This window comes from Aedes albopictus, chromosome 2 (assembly GCF_035046485.1).
Source record: "Aedes albopictus strain Foshan chromosome 2, AalbF5, whole genome shotgun sequence".
In the NCBI taxonomy this organism is placed as follows: domain Eukaryota; kingdom Metazoa; phylum Arthropoda; class Insecta; order Diptera; family Culicidae; genus Aedes; species Aedes albopictus.
Genome location: NC_085137.1, coordinates 322174147 through 322187159, shown reverse-complemented (window position 1 = coordinate 322187159; position 13013 = coordinate 322174147). Strand labels below are relative to the sequence as shown.

The following is a 13013-nucleotide window of genomic DNA, read 5'->3' as shown; positions in this document are numbered from 1 at the left end:
TTCATACAAAAGCTTGTTTCTAACACCCTTAGCTATCATTTGCAGGGTGAGCCCCCAAGCTTTTCGACCATGTGCAATTTTAGGACAACCTACTCTACATGTATCTAATTATTTCACTTAATTTTAGTGCACGGGGAGATATGTAGGGGGATTAGGGGCATAATGGACACCCTAAGCAAATGAGTACGTTAGACCTGTATAACGAAGAAAAACTTAACATACATACATCATCCAATTTTCCCTAAAATGCTTTATTTTATTGCAAGCTTTAAAAAAATCCAGCTATGTCTGGAATTCTTTAACCTTGGAGTGATCGCGCTATTGTATTTCGTATAACAAGTTGAAAAAAATTTCGCTTTTTTATTCAGCATTGGTTGGTGTGCTGCTGGCGATGATGATCAACCGCGTAACTGACGGAAGGTTAAATGTTGAGAATATTGCCCAAATTTCCATATTTTGAAATAACTTTCTGGCGTTATCCAAAACTTCAAGGCCATTTAAACACGTATGTTTCAAATTGAACTTTCTCCAAAACAACAAATTTGGCAATATTTTACGGGTTTCGTCATTACCTTTCGTACAATCAATCCTGCAAATCAAAAGAAACTTCAGTATAAATTCTCAAATGCCTTGCGGTCCGCAGTTTTTTCATCGTTGGGTTTAGTTTTGTACGCAAGGACCACTGTCCTAAAGCGATAGCTACCGCAAGGGAAGAACTAGAGCAAATCATTAGGGGTTAATGGCGTCAGGTTATCCTGGAAGGATTCAAGAAATTAAAACAATACATTCTATAATCACAAATTCGACCCAATTCAACTAAGTTAGTCAGATTGTATCTGTTGCAACTTCTATGGTCACCATTCAATATAAAATCATGCAGACAAGCTTATAATGTTGTTTATTTCGCATGGTCACGAAACATGGTTGTGCTTCTACTCCGTGGCAATCAACGTTCAACAGGTTTTGAATGTGGAACCACCCTACCACACGATTATAATTGTATCCTATCTCAACTATGATTAGTATCATGCACAAACAAGGGTATTTTTGCAAATCCAGCTTCGATGGAAATGTTTACAAAGCGAATCATTGTGACGTTGCTTGTAGGACTAGATAGTTTGTTTTGTGACTGTGGCGTAAAATGATTTCATTCGAAGTTGTTAGTCCACCCAAAAAGAAAACTATTGTTGTTAATTAATTAATTAATTAATTGATTTATTTATGATGCATAGCACTATAATGGCTATTTGCATCTAATTCAGGATACAAAACGTTACAATACATAATATGAACAAAAAAAAATTTAATACTATATCTTATAACTACATGTTAAATTAAATCAAATTTCATTATACAATTTCGATTCTTTCAAAAATTTGAATAAGTCATCAATCTTGGCTAAATCATTACACAGATTATGGATAGATATATGGTATTTCTCACGGACAGTTGCATAAAGTGGACATGAGTTAATCAAATGTTCAACAGTTAATAGAGTTTGGCAATTTGTACACTGTGGCGGACCCTCACGCTTAAAAATATACTCATGAGTTATTCTCGTGTGACCAATTCTTAGTCTAGCCAAGATGACCGAGTCTTTTCTTCGTGAGCAATGTGAGGTGCTCCATTGGGATATAGTTGGCTTGATAGAGCGTAGCTTGTTACCTTCTAGGATTTCCCAGTAGTGTTGCCATGTGTTCCTAACAATGTGTTTGATTGAAGCAATTAGATCATTATGTGTTATATTATCTTGAAGGTTTTGGCACTGAGTGGCTTCTTTTGCCAACTGGTCTACAATTTCATTACCAGAAATTCCCATATGACTTGGAACCCACAAAAATTGAATTAATTTATTATTTTTCTTAATTTGCATCATAAGTTCTTGAATATGTTGTACTAGAGGATGTTCGGAGAATGGGTTCTGTAGCGCTTGTAGTGAGCTCAAAGAGTCTGATACAATTAGATATTTGTAATGAATTTCGTCTTCAAGAGCGAAGTCAATGGCATTGGTTATAGCGATCAATTCTGCTGAGAATATCGATGCTTGGTTTGATAGACGAATCTTATTTTGAAAATTTGTACTGTAGATTGCACATCCAGTATTACTACCATATTTCGATCCATCGGTGTAAATAAAATAGTAGCCTCCGTATTCGGATACCTTTCGATAAAACTCTTTTTGAAAAAAAACTGGACTCGCGTTTGATTTTTGAATGATAGTCAAGGTAGAGTCAACTTTTACTTCCCCAATGGTCCAGGGAGGTACTCGATGATAACTACGACTGTAGATATGTTTAGTATCGGTTTCATAGTTCGAATAAAGCTTTGCGAATCTATGTACAAAGGAATTATTGATTTTTGTTTCAGACGCGAGATCTATGGTAGAAATTTTGTTGTTCAGTGGATGAGAAGGCAAAGCTATTACTTTAATTCCATAGACCAAGGTTTGAATATCTCTTCTGTATGATAATGGTAGCATACCTGCATCAGAAAGAATGCTATCAGTTGGACTTGTGCGGTACGCTCCTATTGCTAATCTAACACCAAGATTGTGGACGGGATCTAATTGTTTCAGACGTGTTTTTGAGGCTGAACTGTATATGATGCTGCCATATTCTAATCTCGACAAGACTAATGTGTTATGTAGTGTAAGGAGTATTTTTCTACTGGATCCCCATGTTGTGTTCGAAAGAGTTCGAATTATTTTAACAGCAGCCATAGATTTAGCTTTGGTTTGTTTTAGATGACAATTCCAGTTCAGTTTTCTGTCAAACATCATTCCTAAGAATTTATGTGTGTCCACGACTTCTATATTCTGATTGTACAACGTTAATTCGGGATCATGGGTACAGCTGGTCTTACGACAAAAATGAATGATCTTTGTTTTGTTAACTGAAAATTTGAAACCTGTTGCTTCACTCCAATTCTCTAAACTTCTCAAAGTAATTTGTAGTTTTCTTTGAATGTCTGTTATAGAAGATCCCGACAAGTATGCCGCAACATCGTCTGCAAATTTAACCTTTTTAACACCACGTGGGATGAAATTTGGCAAGGAATTAATGGCTACTAGAAATAAGGTTACACTCAAAACTGAGCCCTGTGGGACTCCATTTTCTTGTGCGAATTCCGATGAAAAGTTATTTCCGATTGCTACACGAAAAGTTCTATCTTGTAAAAAATTTTTAATAAAATAGAGCATGTTTCCGCGAATTCCAAAGGATGAGAGGTTTTTGAGTATTTTGAATTTCCATGCAGTATCATAAGCCTTTTCAAGGTCAAAAAAGATACAAATCAAATGCTGTTTTTTGGAAAAAGCTTCGTGAATGTCATTTTCTAAAGTTGCCAGATTGTCTAGAGTACTCCTGTATTTCCTAAAACCAGATTGTGAGCTGTCTATAATCCCATTGGACTCAAGGTACCACATAAGCCGCCGGTTTACCATTTTTTCAAAAACTTTACATACGCAACATGTCAAAGAGATAGGACGATAGTTTGTCGGATTTAATGGACTTTTGTTCGGTTTTTTGATGGCAATTACAATGGCTTCCCTCCATTGAGTAGGAAACACTCTTTGATTCCAGATTTTGTTAAAAGTTTGAAGTAAATAATAGTAGGCATCTATTGGGAGATTTTTTAACATGTCGTAATGAATGTTATCAGGGCCTGTGGAAGAACCCTTACAACTCTTCAGGGCCATTTGAAGTTCCTGCATTGTAAAATTTTCATTGAAATCTTGTTTGACCGTTTCGTCATACGAAATAGTCTCGTTGTTCTGAAATTCTACCATTTGTTGCTGAAATTCAGGTGAATAAGCAGCAACACTTGATGTGAAAGAAAATTGTTTCCCAAATTCCTCAGCTATATCGCTCGGTGAATATAAAAGTCCAGACTCGCTTTTTATGCAAGTTATTACCTGAAAATTTGTTTTTCCAGATATTTTTTGAACTTTAGACCAAACATCTTTCAAAGGTGTTAAATTGTCTATAGATGAAACGTAATTCTGAAAAGATTCTCTTTGACATCGACGAATAATGCGACGAGCCTTAGCCTTTGCTATTTTATATTGTTTTTCTGCTTCTGCATCAAAAGATCGATTGAATATCTTAAGGGCCCTATTTCTTGCTTTAATACATTCTGAGACCTCACTGCACCACCACGGTGGTTTGCATTTTTTAACTTTACTCGACGTTTGTGGTATGGTTTGTTTTGCTGATTGTAAAACACTGGAAGAAAAATGGTTTAGTTGGTCTAAGGGGTTTGGTGGGTTTCGTTCATCTAATGCAGAAGTTACGATGTTCTGAAAAGAGATCCAATCTGCTGATGATGTGATCCAACGAGGGCGTCTCGTGGTATTGATAATTCTTTTAAGTGGAGACAGTATAATCGGAAAATGATCACTTGAGCATAGGTCGGAGTGTACGGTCCACTGGAATTGTCTCGAAAGACATGGAGATCCAAACGAAATATCTATGGCTGAGAAGCTATTGTGGGCAACGCTGTAATGAGTAGGTGAACCATCATTGAAGATGTTTAGGTTCCAATCATTGATAATCGATTCGATCAATTTCCCCCGAGCATTGTCTAATCTACTACCCCATATTATATTGTGTGCATTGCAATCCGTAGTTACCAAAAAGGGAGCTGGTAATTGTTGAAGAAGGTCGTCTATCTGTGATCGTTCTATCTGTTGATCTGGTGGTAGGTATAATGAAACAAGTGTGAATTCAAGAGGGTAATGCATTCTAACTGCTACTGCTTGTAAATCGGTATTGAGTTCTAGCTCTCTCGCGTGGAATCCGTGCTTTACGCAAATAGCGACGCCACCCGAGGCTCGCATGTGAAATTGATCTAGTTTGTAATAAATAGAGTAATTTTTAAGCGTAGGTTTTCGAGAGTGATTGAAATGACTCTCTTGGATACAAATTGCAAATGGGTTCAAGTCACTTATTAACAACTTTAACTCGTTGAAATTGCTATAAAATCCATTTAAATTCCACTGTAATATGCAACTATCCATGATTATAGCGAGAAATTTTCCAAGAGATGTGTCTAATGATTCGCCTGATTGGATTACAACGTATTATCATGAAATTGTTCATCGTCAATGTGGATCGATTGTGTGATAAACTGTGAAAGTATACTGAGGTTGTTAGATTCTGCTTGCGTGTTAGTCGTGTTAGAGTTTGCATGATTTATTTCTGTTTCTTCTGGTGTGTTAGTTTTTGTGTTAGTGCTACCTTTCGTTAATGAAATGCTGTATTCATTTTGTGATTGTGGTTCCTTATTTGGTTGTGTTGGTGTGGTCATCGTGGAATTCATCTGAGTGGTGCTGGTTGTTCGGCTCGATGCCGGGCGTTGCAGGGTTGGTTCATAGTTGGATGAGTTACCTTCTGTTTCGATGTCATGGTCATTTGATTGGTTAGACGTTACAATGTTCTTTTGTTGTCCTACTGCATTGTGTGGGGTTTTGAATAGGCTGGAGAACGACTGCCTCAGCCTTGGTGGATTGGGGTCCGGAGCTTGTTGTCTCCTTTTCTGTCTGGCTTCGCGGTACGTGATCTTCTCGGTGATTTTCATCCGTTGAATTTCGAGTTCATCCTGGTATACTGGGCAGTCCTTTGATAGAGCATGATGATCTCCACGACATACGACACACTTCAAGCTTTGTTGGCACTGGGTCTTGTCGTGATAGAGATTAGCACAGCTGGCACAAATTTGATTTCCTTTGCAGACAGTTCTCTTATGACCGAACTTCAGACAGTTCATGCACCGTAGCGGTGGGGGTATGTATTGTTTGATCTTGCAGCAATGGAAGCCGGCATCGATCGAGTTTGGAATGTTTCCCAGGTTGAATGTTAAAATGAATACGCCAGAATCTTCAAAATCACCTTTCCTATTACGACGCTTTACTCTCTGCACAGCAGTCACGTGTTGCGATCGCAGCTCATCCACAATCTCTTCATCGGTGTGCATTTTCAGATCTGGGCAGAATATGGTTCCGCGGGAGCTGTTCAACGTAGGATGTTCAGTAATTTCGATGTTTATGGTCCCTCCGAGAATTTTCTGCTTCTTCAGCTTTTCCGCTTGTTGTCTGTCAATCGTTTTGAGCAAAAGGCCGCCATCCCTCGTTCTAACAATCGTCACATTTGGAGTGATGATGTCCATTGCCTTCCTGATGAAAAATGGAGATACTGTTTTCATCGTCTCGTCCTTGTCCGTTCGATTTAGCACCAAGAAACGTGGTCCGTTGTAGCTGTCTACCTTCATCAACTTCGTGAACTGGATTTCATTGTGTGCTGCACGGTTCGCTGATCGTTTCTTCCCATTGTTTGCACGGTTGTTTCCTTTCACTGACCATTCCAGTTCCTGTTGATCTATATCCAGACCATTGTACCTAGACCCGAAGGCCCAGGATGGTCCTCCTCCGCCTGAATCCTCCGTCATGAGTCACCCACCTGTCCTTCCGAAAATTTGTTCTATTTGCTTCACCAACCACTAGTTTAATTTCTATGGGGTTCCGCGATATAAAAAAAAGGCTTTAGCTTGAAGAGCAAACGGTGTAACGATGTTTCTCTCTCGAAAGCTTCAACCAAACTGACTATTGTTGTTCAGGAAACGAATCCTCAACTGAGAACTACACCTAATGGATGTACGACTCACGAAGCCCTCGCTCCGATCATATTCGTTGGCCAACTGTTTTCGCTTTTGCCTATTAGTGGATACTTCAGGACACCAGCATCTATGTTAAAATTCACGTTCAAGAGCATACACTTTGCTTACGGGTGCTTTACTGTATTTATTATGTGTGCAATAATTTCCATGTTCGTGGCATATCGTATTCAACGAGGAACTATCGGACTTGGAGCTACTGGTGCAATTTATCAAGCAGGACATAAAATTTCCTAATTAAACCACTTTAATTCTTCTTGCAGCGACCTGCATCTACTACGCCGTAATTATCACCGCCATGGTGGAGTTTATTATCCTGGCTCGGAATTGGCCGTCAATCATGCAACGATGGACAGATGACGAACATATTTTTCTATTTTATCCTTACGAAACGGGCCAGTGCCTTCGGCTGGAGTCTCTAGTAAAGCGTGTGGCATTCACGATGATATTCTTTGCCTTCGTCGAGGACACCATCAATTTTATTTCCGCTTACCAGCTGAACGTCGTTCATATGAAGTACTGCACTCATGCTACCGATTTTTGGCGTAATTTCTTCCGCCGAGAGCATGCCTACATTTTGCGTTTCATACCGTACCATCCGGTGCTGGGAGCTTCTATAGAGATTATGATGCGAGTCGCAAAATTCACGTGGCACTACATAGATGTGTTCATCATTTGCGTGTCGTTGGCTCTGCAGCGACGCTTTCAACAGTATAACGATAGGATACGGAGTTTCAACGGAAACCAACAACCGGAAGAAGTGTGGCGAGCTTTGAGGCTAGATTTCCTGCAACTAAGTGAGCTGGTCACGTACCTAGATACGAAGCTATCTAGAATTATACTACTGTCGTGTGCGAACGACATGTTCTTCATATCCGTGCAACTTTATAATATTTTTGAGTGAGTACCTATTTGGATTTAGATTTGTTTTATTTTATATCTTAAGGGTGTGCACTAAGAATTTATGTCTTAAGGTTACCTATACTGAAGTTTCCCTTACCTCCGTTAAAGCCACTTTGATAACACAAGTTTGACTAAAAAAAAACTAGAGATGGGCAATGTCTATGGACTTGCCGCAATCTTGACGTAGGACTAATTATTATTAACGTATGACACATTCCACTGTGACGTTACAACGCACACTGGGGCAGAACTGAAAATACATGGAATAAACCTCTAGCTCGTCGAGATGTCGAGATACTCATTTGGTGTCTTCAGAGAAAATATTTCTATGGACATGGTCAATATTCTGAGCGGTAGGTATTTTTTCTTACGTTATTCACATAAAAGTCCTATAAGTCATTTTGGCCAAATTACATTTTAGCGATGTGGTGTCTTCGGCAAAGTTGTTCGGCTATTTATGCTGACAAAGTTTGCAGAAGACGTCAAATTTCCAAAGCCTACTATTCTTGAGATATTAACCGATTTATAAAATATCTACCTAAAATCGATTTTTTTTTCATTAAAATATGTTTTTAAACAAATTTAATGTCCGTTTTCGAGTTATAATAATGAAAAATACTAAAATAAAACATATATCGAGGAAATTAGTTGGAAAAAATAAAATATGCATTGATTTTATATAGAAAATTCCCGAAAATTACGCAAAATTTATATAGGACGTTCTTGCAGTCGGGCAAGTGTTTTCATTGGCAATCACCTAAAAACTAATGTATTTTTCATGTTAAAAAAGTTGGAGGGGTTATATACTAGACACGACCGCAAGTCTGACGTTGAATAACGTCCGTTTATGCATTACTTTCGATTATTGAATGCTGTTTTAACATTGATAAAGCCTGTGATGTGAAATTTTAGTTTGGTTTAGTTTGATTGTAGACGGCAATTGATAGGGGAGTTTAATTTATCATTATTTTCGATCCGATTCATTCCTTATGAACTTTGCCGTTCAATTTGAATAGGTCGTAAATTTGCTGGGATTTCTATACAGATACGACCTATTCAAATCGAACGTCAGAACTCTTTAAACCTGTGTACTAGCCCAGCACTAGGTTTTCTTGGTTCACCATTTATGAGCAGCCCAGGTACTGGTAGTCGTAACTAGTTTCTCTTTCATTAAACTATGTTGTTGCTCTCGAAATACAGTGAGTCAATTTGCAAAATAATTTCAGCGGGCCAACTGTAGTTTGCTAGACCTTTGAATTTCTTTGGATGCTAACAGGTAATTATTTTGCGAAGAAAATTGATGCAGATTTCAAATCCTCTCGCACAATTTCTCTGCTTTTGCAGGTTTATATATAGAAATTTAGAATGGACGCGACAAGACTTGTTCAGCGTAGTAGTTGGTTTTAAAATGTTTCCATAAACGAATTTTTCAAAACCATTTAAAAATCTTTACCTATAACAGAATTGTCTTGGTAACCGTTCATTTTATAAGAGTTTAAACAGATGCAATCCAACAGATCATTCAAAAATGCAAATCATTAAGCTTTTGCTAATTGGTGGACTGGAATTACCAATATGTAATTATATAACTAAGAATTTCTAGATATCATACAGTTTTCTTCTAGATTGTGTGGCAAAAATGGGCATAGAAATGTTTAACTTTTGCGTACACAACACACATTAAAATTTGGCTGGGAAATATAAAGGATGCTACAACAATCTAATATATTTCCACTATTCCGCTTGCAAAGTTTATGCTACGGTTTTAAGACTTAGTCGGTTTTGACATATTTGTGACCCGACGCGTCGTCTAAGAAAATTATTCGATTCACCCTTGTGAGGAACATTTTTGAAGCCCTTAGAAGGGCTGTTTAATTTTATTTGTTGTACAATAATCGTTCAATTGTTGTATGAGGTGAAAATCGGTAGCTATGCCAACCAAATCCATAACGGCATCGGTGGCGTTGATTCCGATGGGGGTTTTGCGATGGCGATGCTGCGCAAAGTCGGGGCAAAAGAAAGTCCTCGTTGTTGCCGCGCACCAGTTTGAACTGGCTGATTGCTCCACTGGCGCCGTGTACAACGATGCGTAGGAGAGCGTGACAGCCGACAACCACCGCGCTCGGCTTGCCAAAGCATACTGATGGAAAACGCAAACGGAGAAACTGGCTAGCTCTCCTTCGATGCGATCCCCTCGAGGGGTCACGAAAGAATAAAGAAGATGAGAAGAAGCAGTTTGCTTTTATACGGCACAATCGCCTGGCTTCCCCTCTCGAACGTGATTGGTTAGATGTGAGGGGAGTAAAATTCAGCAATGCCATACAAATTTATCTGCATTAATTTATTATAGCGGAGTATTAAAATATACTAAAATGATTATTATTAGCCATTGCCAAATCAGTAGGTAGGCTTAGCATTAACCAATATTATAATGTTTTGTAAGGAATGACAGTATATAGTACAAAAGTCATGTATTTTCGTCCAAAATTTCTAAAGATTACAGATATTTGAAGTTCTAAAATTCTTATTGAAATTTGGCAGCGCTGGTTAACAGTTTTCATTTCCAGCAAACCTGCCATTTTTCAAAGTTGTAGAAATTTCAAACAGATTTATGATGCGCGCATAAGTTTAGGCTTTTGTTATCGTATCTTGAATATAGAATAGATTATCAAGCGGTTAAAATATTCCCAGTTGTTGTCATGCCCATCCGCTACCGCACTGGGAAAATGCGAATGAGCCACCGCCGCGGCTGCTTCTAGGTTGCTGGCGGTGCTCTCGAAGTAGGTTTCAAAATGTTTGCAGGAATTCGAATCAACTCTTACGTGGAATTTAAAATTGTAGCCCTAATAATGGCTGTTTAATTTTGATCTGAGAATTTTGATTTCACAAAACCAAACCGCGTTGCTGCCGTGTCGTCGGCGCCCATCCGCTTCCGAACTGGGGATGGGGAAATGATAAATTATTCCACCACCGCCGCTGCTGCTCGGTTGTCGTCGGTGCGTTCCGTCCCGCGTCCGTCCGTTTACCGCGGTCGACAGCGTGAGAATGTGCTGTGAGAAGAGAATGCTGAGCGAAAATGCAAACCGAGCACGGAAAGATCGATGTACACAGAGCAAGGAGTAACTTTCACGCAGCGATCGAAAAGACAAAAGATTTCATGCAAACTTGTGTGAAAATTCACGCAAATTTGTGTAACACCGGATCAGCACATTTTTTGTGCTGATCCAGTCGTACGCGAATATGAGTGAAAAATCCTTTGTCTTTTCGCAAGTTACTCATTCGCTGTGTACTTTCGTTTTAGGGTGAGCCGTGCTCCTCCGTCTCTGACGAACGAGCTGCCGCACGCGAAGAGGCACCGACCACCGCGCTCGGCTTGCCAAAGAACGCTAAAGGAAAACGCAAACGGAGCAAACTGCAGACAGCTCTCTGCCGATGCGTTCCCCTCGAGGTGTTGATAAAGAATGAAGGAAGAGGGGAAGAAGAAATAGCTTTTATACTGCCAGGCGCTCGACGGAAAAGTCCAAAACTGCGCTCGAACGTGATTGGCTGAATAAAACATGGGTTCACTTTTCCTAAATTTTCAATAGTTCGCTGTTGAAAATCAATAGTTGTTATTAATTGACATAATTGCTGGAAATATTTGCGTCTGATCGGTGCTAAAATTTTTAAAATTCGTTCATAAATGACTGAGTTATTAGCGTTCAAAAGCTGACCACTTTTCGTGACGCGGTCGATTTTTGGTTTTTCTGAAGTTACACCCCTATATGTTGCCGAAGGACGTTATTCAACGTCAAAAATCACAGACATGATATTTAATGTTTTTTCTAAATTGTGTTCAAAGTTTACTGTTTTGGGTAAATTAGTACAAAATTTATGTTCATAAAATACTACGTTTTAAGATGCTAAGTGAACCATAAATAGTATAGATACAATCTAGTCATAGATTGTTTCTAATCTTCAAACGAATTGTAAAACACAAAAATGTCCCAAATGCCGCCAATAAAAGCATGTCTTGTTTTTATCATTCGTTTATGGTTTATTCACGCGTAATGTATTTACGTGATTATTCAACGACTGTTTTACAACACATCCAGATTTTGTAGAGATCTAGACATATGTTTGCTTCCTGTGATGGCCACTAATTTGAAAGACAGCTAAATAATAGAGGAATCAAATAACAAAGAAAAGTATATTTCTGATGAATTGTTATTAATTTTGCTTAGTACGCAAAATATTTAAATATTTAGTACGTACGACTAGGTTAAAATAATTGAAAAGCTTTTCCACATTTTTTTACTCACATGCTTTTGAGTTTTTAGATCATTCAATACATTTATTTATGCTTATAACTCTCCACATTTTTTTAATATCTGTATTAAATAAGATAATAATCATACAATCAAAAAATATTCATGATGTGTGACTGTATAACCAACGCATTGACGAATGATACAACCAAAGCATACTTCCATAGACGTTTGGGACATTTTTGTGTTTTACAATTTGTTTGGAGATAAGAAACAACTAAACCTGTGACTGAATTGCATAAATACTTTTCATGGTTCACTTGGCATCTTAAAACGTAGTATTTTATGAGCATAAATTTTGTACTAATTTACCCAAAACAATAAACCTTAAACCCAATTTAGAAAAAAACATTAAATATCATGTCTGTGAAATTTTTTTACATGACAGTTAATGTATTTTTTAGGTGATTGCCGATGAAAAAACTTGCCCGACTGCAAGAACGTCCTATATAAAATTTGCGTGATTTTCGGGAACTTTCTGTATAAAATCAATGCATATATTTTTTTTTCCAACTAATTTCCTCGGTATTTGTTTTATTTTAGTATTTTTCATTATTTTAACTCGAAAACGGACATTAAATTTGTTTAAAAACGTATTTCAATGAAAAAAACAATCGATTTTAGGTAGGTATTTTATAAATCGGTCATTATCTCAAGAATAGTAGGCTTTGGAAATTTGATGTCTTCAGAAAACTTTTTCAGCATAAATAGCCGAACAACTTTGCCGAAAACACCATATCGCTAAAATGTAATTTGGCCAAAATGACTTATAGGACTTTTATGCGAATAACGTAAGAAAAATTACCTACCGTTCAGAATATCGACCATGTCCATAGAAATATTTTCTCTGAAGACACCAAATGAGGATCTCGACATCTCGACGAACTAGAGGTTTTTTCCGTGTATTTTCAATCCTGCCCCAGTGTGCAACGGTGATTCATAGACAAATTTTCCACTATATCTCATAAAAACGATTGTAAACCTCAACGTATTTCAGCATATTCGCATTCTTTGTAAAATTTCTGATATATTTGACCTGTTCAACATTTTGTTTTCATTTGAAAAACTTGTTCAAAATGCGTATTAGTAGCAATACGTTACAACGCGACAGAATTCGACGCCCTCTAGCGCGTT

The 13013-nt window shown here is 37.8% G+C and overlaps 2 protein-coding genes across 2 annotated transcripts in view; one reads left to right on the top strand and one right to left on the bottom strand.

Moving 5' to 3' along the window:
• Window positions 1-5067: 5067 nt before the first annotated feature.
• On the bottom strand, window positions 5068-6600 carry LOC109426503 (uncharacterized). The gene has a single exon (XM_029859239.2). It carries the CDS (start codon window positions 6442-6444, stop codon window positions 5071-5073), a length of 1374 nt encoding a protein of 457 aa, XP_029715099.1. The 5' UTR covers window positions 6445-6600; the 3' UTR covers window positions 5068-5070.
• LOC109408683 (gustatory receptor for sugar taste 64a-like) overlaps window positions 6443-13013 on the top strand; it is a 38206-nt gene continuing 31635 nt past the window's right edge. The window contains exons 1-3 of the mRNA XM_029878695.2: window positions 6443-6446; window positions 6584-6871; window positions 6933-7569. Of these exons, the coding sequence (XP_029734555.1) occupies window positions 6443-6446; window positions 6584-6871; window positions 6933-7569 (929 nt within the window). The remainder of the gene's footprint in view (window positions 6447-6583; window positions 6872-6932; window positions 7570-13013) is intronic.